This window comes from Rhinolophus sinicus, linkage group LG11, assembly GCF_036562045.2.
Source record: "Rhinolophus sinicus isolate RSC01 linkage group LG11, ASM3656204v1, whole genome shotgun sequence".
NCBI lineage: Eukaryota > Metazoa > Chordata > Mammalia > Chiroptera > Rhinolophidae > Rhinolophus > Rhinolophus sinicus.
The window spans coordinates 9,012,095-9,029,248 of NC_133760.1; the positions used below are offsets into that span (position 1 = coordinate 9,012,095).

Here is a 17,154-nt window from a genome sequence, read left to right on the forward strand (position 1 = left end):
ACATGAAATGTTCTTGAGCTTTTACTACTTAAAAATGTAAAAATTATACAACAGCTGGAAAAGACTGGATTTTGCCTGCAAGCTGTAGTCTGCATATGACAAGAGCATTGCAAAAGAGGTTATGATTGAGGGTCCAGAATCAGACTGCCTGGGTTCAAATCCTAGGTCTCCCACTTAACAGCTGTGTGACCTTGGGCAATTGACTTCATCACTCTAAGCCTAATCTATAAAATGGGTCTAATAATAGGGCGGTTGTGAGGATTATATAAGATACTAATACTACTTGGCATTTGTATATAGCTCTTATATGTGCTGGGCACTGTTCTAAGCACTTTGTGTTCTAAATACTTGAGTCACATTACTTTGGACAGACAACTTGATTTTTTAGGTTTGTTTTCTCATCTGCTCTTGTGAACATTTGACTTAGAGTTATTACTACACACAGTATAACGGTGCCAGGCACTATTCCAAAAGGTGGGGACACAGCAAGGGACCTAACAGACAAAAGCTCCTGCCATCGTGGCCCTGAAATCCAAGTGGGGGAGACAGAGGGAAAACAGATATGCAAATACATGTCTGGGGGTGGTTGCAGTACTACAGAAAATAAGGCAGGATATATGGATCGAATTTGGAGGGTACTATTCGGGTTAGGAAGTTGAGGGAGGGTCCAGCATGACATTTGAGCAGAGAGCTGAAAGGGGAAGGATCCATGTGGATATTTAGGGAGGATTATTCAAGACACAGGGAACAGCAAGTGCAAAGGCCCTGAGTTGGGAACGTGTGGCATATTCAATGAACAGCAAGCAGGCTGGAAGTGGAGAGACTGCTGGGGAAATAGTGGAGATGAGGGTAGAGCAATGGCCTGTAAGGTGATGGGAACATCAGTATTAAATTTAATGGATGAGGCAAACCACGTACAGCACTTGCACTAGAACTTGGCTCATAAGGAGCATAGATTAGTGGCTGCTATTATAGGACCAGGAGCCCACCTGATTACCCTCTGCCCTTTACCAATGTCAGGCCTCCCAGCTGTTTGTTGGGTGAAAAAGCAAAAGGACGTGTCAGAAATCCTCAGCACTCAGGATTTCTGCTGGGCTCTGAGCTCCATGAAGGCAGGCCTGGGGCTGTCTTGGTCCCTGCTGTGTACATAGAACCCCCCAGCTTAGGGCAACGTCCAGGGGAGGGGCTCGGAACCATTTGTTGGCTGACTGCATGTCAGTCTCTCCACCAGGGTCAATGTGGGCCCCATCAAGGTCCACACTTCTAGATATGTGTGTGTGCGTGTGTCTGTGCAAATATACACACACTCAGCAAACATTCCCGGAGCACCTCCACTGTGCCCAGGACACAGCAGTGACCAAGACAGCCCTAGCTCTGTCTCATGGGGCTCAGTCCCCATGTGGAGAATGACCTATCCCATAGTAAGCAGGGCTGGGATGTGGAGCCTGGGAAGCTGGGGAGGCTCAGAGGGGGTGGTCAGGGAGGGCTTCCTACAGGAGACATCGGAGCCGCAACCTGAAAGATGCAGAGAGTAAAGTAGAGTTATGTGCCTTACCTGTGTCCCCAAGTAAGGGAAGAGCATAGTCTAGAGCCAGGAGGTAAGAGATCACGGCAAGTTAAAACAAGGGAGATGAGGTTCTAGAGCTCAAGAAGCCCCTCTCCCCAAGGTCTTGCTCATCAGTTAGGAACCTGTGCTCTTCTCCTAAGGGGAGCCATGGTAGGTTCTGAGCAGGGGGACAGGTAGGGTCAGGCTTGTGCTTTAGAAAATTCTCTCTGGCTGCTGGATGGAGAGGGAATGAAAGGCGCAGGCCTGGGAGAGGCACCAGGGAGGAGGCTGGGTGGGGACCCTGCGGGGGCGAGTTGGAGCCCGGACCAGGTGGTCTCAGTAGAAGTGAAGAGGTGAGACTCCTGAGTGATTTTGGGGTACAGCTGACAGGCTTTGCAAAGGCTGTGGGAGGAGCCAGGGGAGATGAGGCCAGTGAGGAGGTGGCCTGAGAGCCCACACGCCTGGGCCTCCGCAGAGCAGCCCTGTTGGGAGCCTGGGTTTCTCCTAGGGCACTGGGAGCCATGGAATGGCACAGAACAGGGGAGGGAGTGGAGCGGGCTGTGGCTCCCTCAGCGGGGGAGGAGCCTGTGCATGTGTACGTGATTGTGTGCACGCGCATGTGTGTACACACGTGGGGCTCTGTATGCACCACCTCCCGGGACCTCCTGGATTCCCTGCCTGGCTCTGCAGGGCGGGGTGGGGAGACAAGTGGAACCTGAGGGAGCCTGCTGTGGTCCTCAGCCACAGGCCTCCTTTCACCACCATGTTAAGGAGACCACCCTCCCCAGAAGTAAATCAGGGAATGTGGGCTCAACCCCCTTGGAATGCAGGGACGCCCAGAGGCCTCAGTTTCCTCACCTATAAAGTGGGTGAACAGCCCCAGCACCCGGTTTCGGGAAGACATGTACACAACCCACTGAGAGCTTGGCTGGGTCCTCAGTGCTGGCAGCCCTGGGGATGCTGGTGATACCCCAACAGCTCTGGGTGCTATGCTGAGCAGCGCTCTGCGCAAGGATTTCCCATGTACCCCTGCTGTGACCCTGGGAGGTGAGCGCATAAGCCCAGAGAAGGGAAGTCATGCATCCAGGGTCCCAGGACCACTGAATAAAGCCTGTATTGGGCAGTGGGTGTCTGCTCACAAGGCAGGTCTGCACTCCTGCCCTGCCTGGCGGCGTGAGGCCCGGAGACAATCAGTGGGCACAGGTGAGGCGCCAAGCCTCAGCTGGACAGATATGGCCTTGTGGGTAAGAGCATAGGTGCAGCGGGGTCACGGCAAGCGGCTTCCCCATCTGTGAAACGGGGACAGTTATAAAAGCCCCCTCAGAGGGCTGCTGGGAGGGGGAGAAGGGTGAAAAAGGGGCATGGCACAGAGGGTGACTGTCCCCACTTCACTGTGTCCTGCAACCTGCAGGTCTCCATCCCAGACCTGGGAGAACCACCCATACCTGCTCTCCAAGGTGAAAGAGGAAGGAAGGCTAGAGGGGGGTTGTTGAGTTTAAGTTAAACACCCACATTTATTAAATCCAGACTGTGTTAAAGGGCGGCGGTCTGGGAGGAGGGGGATGGTCGCGGGACGAGGGACAAGATGATGGATGGCCATGGGCATCCCAGAGGGGCCCTGGCACCTCCCCCGCCTGGCCCACTCCTCGGCAGCACTGTGTGGGCTTCACCATGATTCCCAATGGTGCTGGGCTGGTGGGGCAAGACGGCTAGAAACACAGGACCAGACAGACAGATGGTGCCTCCACAAACCATGTGCTCTGGCCTGCCCCAGCCCCTACACCACGCGCTGGGCCCTGGTCCAAGGGGGGCCCCCTGCCGCCCCGGCCCGATCTGTCCAGGGGAAGGGCAACAGGGAAGGGAGGCGAGGGGCCCGGGGCAGTGGGGGCGGTGGTCACCAGGGGCCGGAGTGGACGAGCAGGACCAGGAATGGTTAATCCCTTTTCTTGTCCTCTGCTGGCTTTGGAGGGACTTCCTGGGGCTCGGTGGTAGCAGAGCTGGCCTCTTGGGTGGGCTTGGCAGGCAGGGGCATGGAGGCCTCTTCCCTGGTGGCAGCGGTGGTGGTTGTGGCGGGGGCAGGAGTGGGTGGGGGTGGGAGGGCCCCTGTTGCTGTCGGGGCCTCGGCCACGGGGGCAGCTGCTGTCGGGGCCTCACCGCTCATGCCAAACTCGTTCACCCGTGTGGGGTCGACGCGGTAGATCCACCGTTGGTAGAGGTAGATGAAGAAGACCACATCTGGGGGTGGGGTGAGGGAGTCAGTGTGAAGGGAAGGGGCCCACCCGGCCCCAGCATCCTGTGGGGCTGGGCTGGGGTAGTCCTGCAATGAATCGGCTGCACCTCCTCAGACTGAGTCCCCAGGCAGGGGCCGGGGCCAGGGCACCTGCCTCAGCCCACGGCCCTCAGTCCTGCCCATGCCTAGCTATGGTGGAAGCCTCCTGCTGTCCCACCCACCTGCCTGCCCACGGGGCCTCACCGTCCCGCAGGCAGCCGATCCGGTACATAACGGGCATCTTGATTACAAAGGCGAACAGGTCATCGATGAAGGTGTTGAGGGCCTTGTAGGTGAGCATGCGCCAGGGCAGATGGGCCACGGACTTGAGCTTGTAGTTGATGAAGAGCTGGGGTGTCATGGTGATGAAGCCTGTGGTGGTGGTAGTGAGGGGACACCCGTGAGCAGAGGAAGGGGCGTCCTGACCCCTGACCTCTCTGACCTCACTTCTAGCCTCCTTCCTCTCACTGCTCCAGCCATACTGGCCTCCTTGCCACTTCCAACCCCCAGGCACATCCTACCTCAGGGCCTTTGCATGGCTCCCTCCTTGGCATCTTTCAGGGCTGTTTACATATCATCTCCGTAGACGTCACTCTGACCACCCTCTAATGTAAACCCCTCACTTCGGCCCCTTCCCAGCACCTGTCACATGCTGTGTCGCTTGTCTGCTTGTTTTCTCTATGGGTTCCCGAGGACAAGGACTGAAATGCACCATTCATGGCCTCCCGGAAGCCCTCCCAAAGCCCCAGACCGGACCAGGCATCCCTTCGAGACCCCCATGTGCCACCCCTGCCCACCCTGGGTTGTCCCTGTCTGGGGATGAGTCTGTTCCCCACACTGTGAATGCTGGGCTCATGTGCTCACTGCCGAGTCTCCAGCACAGCCAGACTCCAGACTCGGGTGGAGGGATGCTGGCTGAGCACCTGCCCTAACAGGGTGCCGGGCACAGCACAGGCCTGCTCACCGAAGGTCAGCAGGAAGCCATAGAGCATGCTGAGCACCCAGGAGTACCAGCCCTTGTGCTCCAGGTACAGGAGGCTGTAGACAGCATAGCAGCCGAGGAGTGGGAAGAGGATCCACGACAGGTACCGAAACGCCATCTGTGGGGCACAGAGTGGGGCTGGGACCCAGCTCCTCAGGTCCCACCTGGCACCCCTGCTCCCCGTCCTTACCCACCCACACCTGGACGGGCAGGCTGGCCTGGGGGAATTTCTAGGTGGCCCTGAGAACTTTGGATTTGGCCAGGAAGTATACATGGCAGGCCAGTGACACTAGAGGCTGTGACAAAGGTCATAAAGCATGGGTTCATCAGTCAACAGGCAGATGCCCTGGCCCCTCCCACCCACTGCCCACCCCCCTGGGTCCCCAGGAGTGTGTGGAGCTTAGAAACCCTCCCTGTGGCCCACTGTGGGGGTCACTCACATCATCATAAACTTTGGTTGAGGACTCGACATATGTGGACTTGTCTTTGAAGGTTGGACGGGGGAACAGTCCTGCCACCTTGTGCTCCCGGTCCAGCTGCAGACAGGGAGGGAGGCCGTGGTCAGCTGCCATGATGGCTCCTGCCCCCCATGCCTGTTCCAGCCCCTGCCCTTCCCCACTGTTCCCAGTTCCCCTGCCCCACGTGTGACCTGAAAAATCCCCTGGTGTGAAAATCCCCTTGGTCCTGGGAGTGCGGCAGGCGTTGGGAAACTCCCGGGGGCCAGCTCCAGGGTCTGGCTTACCAGACAACCCCCATCCCAACCCCTGGCTGCCCCCAAACGGCCTGGCAGCCCAGCCTTACCCGGACATCCATGACCTTGGTGATCTTCCAGAGGTCGATGAGGACCCCGATGAAGACGCTGACCTGCACCACGAAGTTCGTTTCGTTGTCCAGGATGTAAAGCAGGACCACAAAGGACTGGAAAACGCCGAAGAAGACGGAGCGCACGGACAGGCCCTCCAGGGACTGCCGGCTGTTCCAGAACTGGATATCTGTGTGCGGCAGTTGAGAAGCAGGGAGGTTGAGCCAAGTCCCTCCTGCGGCTCCCTCAGACCCCACCCTCCTCAGACCCCCCATAGAGGTGCAGGGTAAGCCAAGGGGGAGGGGTTCAGACCCCTCCCCCTCCCAAGAGGAGCCTCTGCTTCTCAGGGGCCACCTAGAGCAGCCGACAGGCAGGACCTCTGCAGTCCTCATGTCCAGATTCCCCCTCTCCCCCACCCTGAGGATGTAGTCCCTTGATTGGTGACGGTGATTGCTGCCACATCCCAAATGCTCACCACCCTCCAGGTGCTAAGGGCCCGTCAGAGAAGGCACTTCCCTGAGGCCTGACAGCCTGGCCTGGTAGAATCTGGACAGAAGCTGGGACTGTGTGACACCAGACCTGGCCTGTCTACCCTGGTGCCAGGGCACTGCGCCTGGGAAGACCTGGGACACATACTGCAATACCTCTTCCTCCAGCCCACCGCCCGGAAGCCATGAGGGAAGTGGCCGACAGACACCTGGGGTATGCACATGGGCCCCAGGCTCTGGTATCCAACTGCAGTTCCTTCTGGACCCCACCCGCAGGGTCCAGGTCAGCCCCTTTCTGAGCCCTCACCAGCCAGGTGGGGACAACAGCACCGTCTGACCCTGCCGGGCTGAGCATCCAACACCTACGGCCACAGGAGGCCACCCACCACAATGCCTTACAGAGGCGAAGCCAGGCCCATGGTGACAAAGGGCCAGCTCTACACTCAGTGAGTGAGGGCTGTATACCCTGGTGGCCTACCCTGCTCTGCTTCTGATTCTGGAGCTCCAGCAAACTTGGCAGACTCCCCTCTTCCCCATCAGACCCTGAGATTTGAAGGGGACATTCCCAGAACCCCCCCAATCCTGACTGGTCTGAATGGGTCTAGAGATGGGGTTCTGGTGGGGGCGAGGGGATCCGAGTCCTCCTCCAGACCAGGGAGGCTGCAAGCATGGGGTGTAAAGCTGGGCTCGCCCAAGGCCTGCACCCCTGCTGTGTGACCTTGGGCAACTGACCACTCCTCTGTGCCTTCATTTCTCATCAGGAAAAGAGGGACCCTAGCCAACCCAGCTTACTAGGCCTCTGCTCAATTTTGACATTACAATCTTCTAGAAGGTAACTCAATCATGACATATTGTCTGAATAATAATAATAATAATAATAATAATGATAATATTCATTACTACTGTCACTTCCAGAAGCTGTGGAGCAGCAGGCCTCCTTCAGACTGGGGTTCTCTAGGGAAAGAGTAAATGGCCAGCAGGGCCTAGAGGATGAAAGTGGGTGCTAGAGCCGGCTGTCTCGGTCTAAATCCTGGCTCTGACAATTGGGAGCTGTGTGACCGTGGGCAAATTACCTAACCTCTCTGAGCCGCTGCTTCCTTACCATAAGTGTGGGGTTAACAACAGGCTTCCTTCCTTATGGGGCTGTAGCTGCAAGGACTCAATGAGCTAACTGGTGAGGGCACTCAGAACAGCACCTGGCACGTGGCCAATCTTCCTCAAACCCTGGCCATCACCACTGTTGACCTTTGGAACCTAGGGGCCTTCTCAGGACAGGGCTGTCAACTTCCCACTCTGGTGGGCCCCGTCCACCCAGCCCTAAGGGGCCTTCCCCAGCAGGCAGCCTGCTGGGCAGGGTGATGGGAGCAGTTATGGGGCTTCCCTGCTCCCAGGCTTGGAGTTCCCCTGCTCAACCCCTCCCCCAGCACCACACCCCACAGATGGGAGTTTCTGAGCTGGGAGTTTTGGGGTCATCGCCCTCACCAGTTCACTAGGCCTCTGGAAAATGGCTGAGAGACCCCAGGTAGGGGGAGGACCTGTGGGAAAGGAGGGGCAGAGGGAGGGGGCAGGCCCTATCCCCCCGCCAGGTACCCTCCCGTCCCTAGCCCCATGGCCTCTCATAGGCCCCAGGGTCCCACCCCTACCGTTCTTGAAGGCCAGGAACTCAAAGACACTGTGGACTATGGACACGATGATGGTGAGTGCCAGAAGGTAGGGGTTGGTCTCTAGGAGCGCAACCTGGGGGTGGGGTGGGGGAAGATGCCTGTGAGCAGGGCCCTGCCCTTGCCAGGGGGCTGACCCAGGCAGCACCTTTATCAGCCCACCCTCTCTCCTCCAGAAGAACCTGCTGACATTCTCTACAGACCTGACCCCTGGGGCTGCTGCCCCCAGAGGGAGAGCATGTGTTGGTCAGGAGAGCGGGGCAGAGGTGGGCAGATGGACATGAGAGAGGCAGGCCAGTGATGGATGGGGGAGGAGAGAGAGAGAGAGAGAGAGAACAATGGGAAGAGAGGCAGAGTGACCACAAGGTGAGGGGACAGTCGGCATGAGGAGCAGAAATCCAACATGGAAGATAACCCCAGGCAAACACAGCCGAGTCTCGATGTCACAGACACAGGCAGAGAAAGATGGAGACACCGGGAGGTACTCAAGGACACAGGGACAGAAAGCAGAGACATCGAGTCAGGGCTCAAAGTCAGGGAGAAAGGGGCCATGGGACAGGAGCAGGGAGGACAGGGCCAGACCCGGAGGCCCGGCCAAGGACACAGAAAAGCTGTGACAAGGACCACAGGTGCCTCGGACACAGGATCCCCAGCATCAGCCAGGAATAAAGGTGGGGAGGGGCCTGGGAGGGTGTGAAACCGGCCCGGGGAGCACTGGCCAGGTCCCCGGGCCACCAGCCTGGCCTACTTCCCCTTCCCGTCCTGAAGCCCAGGAAACTGTCGGGAAGACCCACCGTCCGCCTCACCTTCACTGAGTCTTGCTCCTCGTCTGACTGCTCATACAACTCATCACCCAGGAAGTTCCAGGGTGACCTGGTGCTCTGGGCAGCGTAAAGCTGCCAGCGCCAGAGCGAGAGCGGGCAGAAGGAGACGCGGAGCGGCAGGCTGGCCAGGCTCTCATTGATGGGGTAATAGTCCTTCTGCAGGTTCCAGTAATCGTTGAAGTAGATGATGGGGTAGTAGTCGCCACTCACGGCGTCGAACTTCACATCTGCGGCACAAGGGGCAGGGGCACTGCTCAGCCTGAGCTGCAGCCACAGGCACCCGTATGGGTGGGGAGCCCTTAGGTCTCCCGGAACAGAGGTGGCAAATTCAGATGGGGTCCCCTGACAGAGACTGGAAGACAGGACGTTTTTCGGCTGCACCATGAGGAATCCAAAGGGCCACGGGACCTCAGTGGAGGGGACAAGGTAGGGAGGGCCGGGAAGGCCCCAATGCAGGGGACAGCTGCGGCTCAGCTCCAGGCCACGGCTGCCCCACAGGTAACCACATGTCAGGGTTTTGTTAAAGTCAGGAATCTGGGTTTTTAAGTGATGCTGCCCCAATTTCCAAAGTCAGCCAGTGATGCACTTTTTTAAAAACAGCTTGTGGGCTGAAAGAGACTTGTCTACAGACTGGTTTTGGCACACTGGGTGTCAGTGCTGGGGTGGAAGGGGAGTGTCTAGGGAGAGGTGAGGCAGGGCGGGGAGCTTGGGGAGATGTAGACCCAGTCACGTGGAGACCCAGGACACAAGGGAAAGGCCTAGTCAGGAGCCCGAGGGGCTGGGGGCCTCACACTGGTCCAGCGGTGGAGGCACGCTGCCCTTCACCCATGGCGTGTGGTCATCCACAATGTTGATGGTGATATTGGGGTGCCAGTGGGAGATCACCTCCACGGGCCCATAGTCCTCGGCCCTCTGAGGAGAGATTGGGGAGGGGGGGGTCAGCCTCAGAGGCACCTGCTCACTTCCTCCTGAGAGCTCCCGTGACAATCACGACAGCAGAGTAACCATCACAGTAAATGTCGGCTGAGGGCTCACACTGGCCAGCCCCCATGCCAGCCTTTACAGACCCCACCGCCCTGGACTCCCAGCCAGAGTAGAAAACGCAGGCCTGCAGATCTGGAAGGGACTGTGTGCCAGGCTGCAAAGGGGGCCCCACATGCAGCCTCCACACTCGGGGACCTCATGCCTGGGACCGCCTTGCAGAGAAAGGCTCTTGGCACCCAGCACGGGTTAACACCCTGGCGCCCCCAGCCCGCCTGAGAAATTCCTGCTAGAGCCTCAGTATCAGTTCCTACTCTGTGCCACGCTGAGCCAGGGCCCTGGGCCTGGCTGCCTGCGTGGGAATCCCACCCGGCTACTCCTGGCTATGACACTTCAGGCAGGTCTCCCCATCGGAAAGTGGGAATAGTGAGGGGACCCACCCTGCCCAGAATCCTCCCTGCTCCCTGAGAGGTAGCTCTGCTTCCTAATCCCGTTTCCAGAGAGGGAAACTGAGGCTTAGAGAGGTGAGGAGACTTGACTGAGCCTACACAGCGGCTCAGTGGTGGTGAGAGCCCCATGGCCTGGCTGCTGGGCTGTGAACAGCAGGACGCCCCCAGGACCTGACAGCTCCACTCATGTTTACCTTGATCATTTCAGGGTCAGCTTCCGTCTCCCCCGTCAACAGGTTCTTGGTTTTCTGAAACCGCCGGCGCTTGTATTTGTTGATCACTGTGGGAGGGGAGGAGGCAGAGGGGGTGGACATGAGACCTGCGGGCCCCTGGGAGATCCAGACCCCAGACCTCTGGGCATAAACAGCGGCTCACTGGTCTCCCGGCTCCTACTCTTCCACCTGCTAACTGATGCTAATGGTGACCGGCAGCCTGAGCTATCTGCCTTCTCACAGCTCCAGCCCCACTTTCCCCATCGTTACAGTGACACCAGCACGCACCAAACGGCTCTAGGCAGAAGCGCTGCATCTGTTCCCTTTCGCCGTCCTGGGCGTGCCCCCTCCAGCACATGCCTCCAATCCAACCACAGCTCCCACCTTCAGGGCCCCACACCAAGCCAGTCATGGTATCCCCTCCTGGATGACTACAGTCACCTCCTCACCGGCCTCCTGGCAGCTGCCCTTGCCTCCTATGGCCTTCCCGCTACAGGGCAGCCAGGAACGAATCATGTCCTCCCACTGCTTCCGCAGTGGGAACCACATGGTTCCTGTTGCCCCCGCTGCCAGAGCAGGGGTCCTGCTATGCCCACACACCCCGGCCTCTCAGCCCTCGCCCCTCCCACCTTCACCTGCCTCACCCCTCTCCTCAAATGTGCCAACCTGGCCCCTTTGGACACGCTGTTCTGTCCTCCTGACATGTATCCACCATGGCTGGCATTGCCCTGGTTGGCTCCTTCTCACCTTCCAAGTCCCCCTTCCACAGGGCTTCCCTGCCCACCCCTCAAGGAGGCCCCCAGGCATGGTTCTCGCTGCTTCCTTCACCACATGCCATCACTGCCCCCAATTCACCTGCCCACTGGTTTACCTGTCTGCTGTCTATCCCCTCAACCAGTCTGAGAACCCCAGAAGGATTCGTCTTGGACCCTGACACATCCCCTGCACGAGGGTGGGCCCCTGGGAGGGACCTAGTGATGACCGATAGAATACATGAACATAAACAGGAGGGCTGAGGACAGTTCCAGAGAAAGCCCAGAGCCACCTGGGGGAGAAATATTTTGGGGCTGTGAAATACGTGCAGCCAGGAGTGGCCCTCACACCTCCTCTTGCAGAGGCCTGGCTGGCCACAGGCTCTCTGCCACCCTGCCCTGAACCATGTCACGACTTGCCAGGTAGAAGGGGCCGATGCTTGCGTGTGCCTGATCTCCCCACCACTACCCTGCTTGGGTACTTTTCAGCTCTTCCTTACACTGGGACAAAATGCAGCCTGCCCTTCCTGTGACTCCTCCATCCTGCCCCCAAGGGTCAGGGAGAGATGGGAAAATGGGGAAGTGAGCTGGCAAAGAACAGGGCTCTGGAGTCACATCCCAGCTCATTCTCCTATAGGCTGAGGGATGTTGATGAGCTCCGTCATTTCCCTAGGCCTCGGTCCCTCCTATGGGGAATGGGGATAAAAGTCCCACCTCTTCTTGACTGGACCACTGGGAAGTGGTTCTCTGCTCTGCCCAGCCAGGCTGAGAGTCCCTGCATGTCACATTTACACAAACCACAGGGCCCAGATCCTGTTCACCCACTCAGAACCAGGGCTCAGGGCTTCTGGATTCTATACAGGAGCTCTCGTTCAAAAACACTTCCGGGAGTGAACTCAGTTAGGGTTTCAGCCTAGGGCCTGCTGTTTTTATTGTTAACGCAAATATCATCCCATCACTCCTATCATTTTTAATGCATTTGAGACCTTGCCCCCACGTCCAGGGGGAACAGTAAACACCCAAGGGTGGGCATCCTAAAGAATAAATTCCAGGAGGACATGTCCTGCTGCTGTTCCACACCAGGGAGAGGCTGTCTAGGGAAGGGAGGAGCCATGCCCGCCCGGCCCCGGGAGGGCCTGAAGGAAGAGGCACAAGAGACAGGCTTTGGCTCACACAAAATGGACTTGGCTTCTGTGAGGAGGAAAGAGGCCCCTCTTCTCAGAGTTAAAGCTTCTAGAACTGCACCATCCAAGATGGTTGGTCACTGGCCCCATGGGGCTGCTGAACACAGATAACGGGCTGATCCAAACAGACGTGCTGGAAGTGCAAACCACACACCAGGTTTTGAAACTTAGTGCAGAGGAAGAAACAGAAAGTAAGAGAATCTCGTTCAGTTTTTATACCGATTAGATGTTGAAATGACAATATGCTGACCTCAATATTATCACTAACGTTAATTTTATGATTTCTTTTAGTTTTTCTTTTAATGTGGCCGCCGGAAAACTTAAAATTACTGGCTGGCATGATATCTCTAAGGGACAGTGCTGCTCTAGAGTACAGATTGCTGGCCCTTTGGGGAGAAGGGCGCTGGTCTGCTCCCACACTCTCATTCTTCGCCCTGGAGTTGGCAGGTGGCCAGCTCCAAGTCTCTGCTTCAAGGGGTCCCAGCTGTAAGGCAAGCCTGGGTGATCCTGGTGGGCTTTCCAGGTCCACTGGCTGCAGACTCTGCAGACGCCGACATCTGCACAGTGAGTATGAACACGACCTGGCCATACAGCAACACAGATCACCAAGGACAAAACCACAAAAAACTACTAGCATCAACGGAGGTAAACAGGATGCAAGCGAGCAGCCATACACTGGGTCACATGCAAGGCAATCTCTGAGGCGTCAGGCACATCTACCCCAGACCCCTGACGAATCCCACTTGTGGGGACATGTCCATGGGGACAGCCCCTGCAAGCCACACCCCCTCAGCTTGCCTCTGCCTGCATCTTTGCAAATCCTGCTACACGGAAGCCAGTGAGTGGAACACCCTGCAGAGCATATTCCAGACATGCTCCCTTAGAAAAGCGCTCAGCACACAAGGGAGGGAGGGGATGACACACGACTTTTCCAAATTAGTTTTGGGGACCGACATAGAGTCACCAAGTTTCTGTTTCATCCAGTGTAGATAATAACAAAACAATTATCCTTTGGGATATTTTTGTACCAAAAGAAGTAGGAAAGACTTAACCCACATGAAGAGAAGTACATCTGTTACTGTGCCACACAAAACAGCCAGATGGATTGTCACCAAACCCACAGGCACAATAAAATAAAAGCGAGATGGATGGAGCACGCAAAAATACGTTACACTGGGACAAAATGCAGGAAAACAGGGCTTTCTGAGGGAGCCTTCTTCTCCAGATCTGCTGAAACTCAGGTACGGGGAGAGTCCTGTGACTGCCAATCAGGAGACAGTGGACTCAAGGACAAAGACACAAAGAGTGAGCAAAAAAACGCCAAGATTCATTAACCTCATGGAAAATGAAAAGTTGGACAGGAAGGAAAAACTAAACTATGTTTGCTGTGTGGTTGCAGATGTAAATAAGAGTCACATACTTAAATCATCTGCACACTGAATATTAATCTAATCAAATTATGTTCCTGTGTTGGGATTTCCTCTTCTAGAGTAGGAAGTCAAGAGACAATGTCTAAAACTGAAAAAACCAAGAGATTGAGGTCTCAACTTGTTATTGGGAGCCTCGGGGATTAAGTAGCAGAAGAAACGGCTAAATGCACTTGAAAGCAGTTGCCACTGAGGGTGGGGACTCAGTGAGGAGAGGAAGGGGGAACAGGAGACTGAGGAGTTTCACTGTTTGGTTGATTATTTGAATTTTAAACCATACACAGTTGACCCTTGAACAACATGGGTCTAAACCGCACAGGTCCACTTCTCTGTGGATTTTTAAAAATAAACACCTGTACTGTTTTTTTTGGAATTATTTACAGGAGCATGTTATCAGATTTTATTTTTATTTTACATAGATCCTATGTATGTAGGGGCATTTATTTGATCATTTATTTATTGACTCATTCAGTCACTCAAAATACATCTGTTGAGCCCCTCTACTGGTACTGTTTCTGATCTGCAGTTGGGAGTCCACAGATGCGGAGGGTGGATGGTATTCACTGATCTACACCGTTTTATATAAGGAACTTGAACATCCGTGGATTCTGGTATCCGCGGGGAATACTGGAACTAATCCCCCACAGATACCAAGGGACGATTAAGACTTGGGGGAATAAAAAATTTATACATGGGCCTGCTCCGTGGCTCAGGTAGTTGGAGCGCCGAGGTCGCCAGTTCGATTCCCACATGGGCCAGTGAGCTGCGCCCTCTACAGCTAAGATTGTGAACAACAGCTCTCCCTGCCGCTGGGCTGTGGAGAGCAGCCGGAGATCGGTGTGAGCTGCCCAGCTGCAGTGAGCTGCCATGGGCTACCGTGTGCGGCCATGGGCTACCATGTGCGGCCAGGAGCGGCCAGCAGCCCCCTGTGAGCAGCCAACTGACAACTGGTGACCGACTGCCTCAGCCAGGGGGAGCGCAAGGCTCATAATACCAGCATGGACCAGGGAGCTGGGTCCTACACAAGTAGACTGAGAAACAACAGCTTGAACCGGAGTGGGGTGGGGAAGCAGAAGAGGGGAGAAGGAAAACAAAAATTATACATGAATTTTTCAGCTGCGCAGAGGGCCATCCCCCTAACCCCTGTGTTGTTCAAGAATCAACTGTACTTGTAACAAGAGATTTAAAAAACAAAAAAGTAAGACGCCCTGGGCAGAGAAAACCTGTTTCAACGCAAGGCTGTGTCGGAAGTCACAAATGGCCAGCCCTGACCTAGGGCTTCTTGAGGGTCACTCGCAGTCCCAGGGGTTTGTTCACCTGATTGGGATTCTGCTGGTGGGCACCCAGCCCCAGCATCTTACCTTCCAAAATGAAGGGCACTGCTCAGAGGTGTGTGTCTGGGAACCAAGAGCTCACAGCACAGCTATGTGGGACCCACACAAATGGGCCACCTGGGAGCCGGGTACGGTCCCACAAGACACTCCAAGGGCAGCACATATGTGCTGCACCCATTCACGAGAGCTGGGCTGACATATGCGTTAGAGGTCACACTGGAGTCTCCCTCTGCTCATTCAACCAACCCATCGTCCATTCAGAGACTATTCTAGAGTATCAATGAACCCATCGTCCATTCACAGACTATTCTAGAGCATCTACTTCTCCCAGGCCAGGTACTGTACAAAAGCTGGCCCAGTCTTTTCCCCTTCGAAAGTCTCTTTGTCCAGTGGCTCTTTCTAAGCCCACTGCTCTCCCATCCGCGTGAGGGGGGTCCACAGAGGCACAAAGGGGGGGTCTGTCAGTCCCAGCCTCCCCGGGCTCAGGGTTCCTGCCTGCCCCTGTGGTTCTGGGATTAGATGCCCTGCACCAGCTGGGGTGCCCAGGCCCTGGCCACCTGAATGGTGGGTCTGGGATTTGGGACCTGACTTACTCCGAGACATGTGGACCGTGGCAAGGCGGCGGTACAGGGCCTTCTGTCGGGGGTCTGGATGGAAGCCACTCTTGGTGAAGTAGACGTGGATGTAGATTGAGCCATTCTGCTGGACGCTCTGCAAGGCAGGCCAAGAGGGAGAAGGAAATGCTAAAGCCTCTCACTACACATGCTCCCAGCAGCTTCCCCAGCCCCCGTTCTCAGGCTGGGCAGGCAGTGTAGGTGAGCAGTTAAGAGCAAAACACTGGAGTCAGAGACTCAGACGCGGATCCCGGCTCTAGCAGCACGCGGTGGCCTCAGGCTTCCTTCACCGAGCCTCAGTGCTCACCAGCAGGATGCAGGTATCAGAGCTGAAAGCACAGCAGTGTTGTCAGAATGATCCCAGAGCACCTAGCAGATCACTCAGGCAGAGTTGGAACTCAGTAAATGTCAGCGACCTTAATTCATTCAACAGTCAAACAGCAGGGACCAGACCCTACTCCAGGCACTTCAAACGGTAACTGACTAATCCAATGGGTACACATTCCTGTAACACACGCAGGGGTAGTGTTACGTTATTACCCTCATTTTCCAGATGAGCCAACTGGGGCTCAGGCAGAGGGGTTACGTAATGTGCAGCGAGTGAGTGCATCCGAACCCCGTCTGTGGGCTCCTCCGCGGCTCTGCCTCCCAACATCTGCCCGTGCCTTTCACTTCTGTCTCCCAAGGAAGGGGCACTACACTCTCTCCCACCTGGCACAGATGAAGACACTGAAGAGGGGCATGGGGTAGATGGCAAGGGCATCTGAACCCTCTGTCTAATCTTCATGCAGAGCTGGGATTCACTTGGTCATCCTGCATCCTCTTCGCTTCCCTGCCTTTGAAGCCCATCGCTGTGTTCATGTTTTTTTGTATTTTATGTTTTTTAGGTTTGAACATCTCGGTGGACCTAGCTGGCTGGGTAGAGACCTACCTGCAGGGGTAGCTAATTCCTAGAGATAATAAACAACTCACCTGCCCTTTTAGTATGCAAACCAACCAATCCTAAGTCCACAGCCCCATTCACCCCCTTCAGCTACCGCTCATACACCAAGCTGCCGTAATCACCGGGAACCAGGTACCAGACAACTAGAGACCACCCCTCTAGCCCAGAGCCCACCAACATTATCCAAACTAGCCGGTCCTAAGATGTTTCCCTGCCCTGCTTTGTCTTTCCCGTGGAAACCCCAACGAAGTGTGTGGCCCAGGTTTCCCTGCTCCCCTAGCTCCTGCCCAAACTGATGCTTCCCCACGTGGCCCTGTGTGGTATGGCGGGCCCCCTCTTCCCTGCAAATGTAAGTAATAAATTCTTCTTCTAGTGGCATTGGCCTCTCCATGTTGCCACAGTCACCTCCATAAATTAAAATCAGGTGCAACTGAGACACCCTCCTACCCCAAAGCTGGGAAGGAGGGTCAGATCAGAGTCCTTGGGGGAAGTTCTCACTGCCTGGCTGCTGCCCCTCAGGCTAACTGGGACCTCAGGGAGGAGCCAAGGGGCTGGGCATGAATCTTGGTGGGAGCCCCCCGTCAGCACGGCTTAGCCTGTCTGCCTCAGAAAGACTGCGTCCGCACCCTGCGTCCAGCCACCCTGACTGATCAAAACAGAGACAGACAGAGCAGACATGGAGACCC

At 56.1% G+C, this 17,154-nt stretch overlaps 1 protein-coding gene across 1 annotated transcript in view; it reads right to left on the reverse strand.

The window, feature by feature from the left end:
• Positions 1 to 3,040: 3,040 nt before the first annotated feature.
• CLPTM1 (CLPTM1 regulator of GABA type A receptor forward trafficking) overlaps positions 3,041 to 17,154 on the reverse strand; it is a 29,439-nt gene continuing 15,325 nt past the window's right edge. The window contains exons 5-14 of the mRNA XM_019754877.2: positions 15,505 to 15,622; positions 10,197 to 10,282; positions 9,364 to 9,484; positions 8,555 to 8,799; positions 7,731 to 7,824; positions 5,599 to 5,789; positions 5,238 to 5,333; positions 4,780 to 4,915; positions 4,020 to 4,187; positions 3,041 to 3,781 (exon numbers count right to left, since the gene is read on the reverse strand). Coding sequence (XP_019610436.1) covers positions 3,480 to 3,781; positions 4,020 to 4,187; positions 4,780 to 4,915; positions 5,238 to 5,333; positions 5,599 to 5,789; positions 7,731 to 7,824; positions 8,555 to 8,799; positions 9,364 to 9,484; positions 10,197 to 10,282; positions 15,505 to 15,622 — 1,557 coding nt within the window. The 3' untranslated portion in view covers positions 3,041 to 3,479. The remainder of the gene's footprint in view (positions 3,782 to 4,019; positions 4,188 to 4,779; positions 4,916 to 5,237; positions 5,334 to 5,598; positions 5,790 to 7,730; positions 7,825 to 8,554; positions 8,800 to 9,363; positions 9,485 to 10,196; positions 10,283 to 15,504; positions 15,623 to 17,154) is intronic.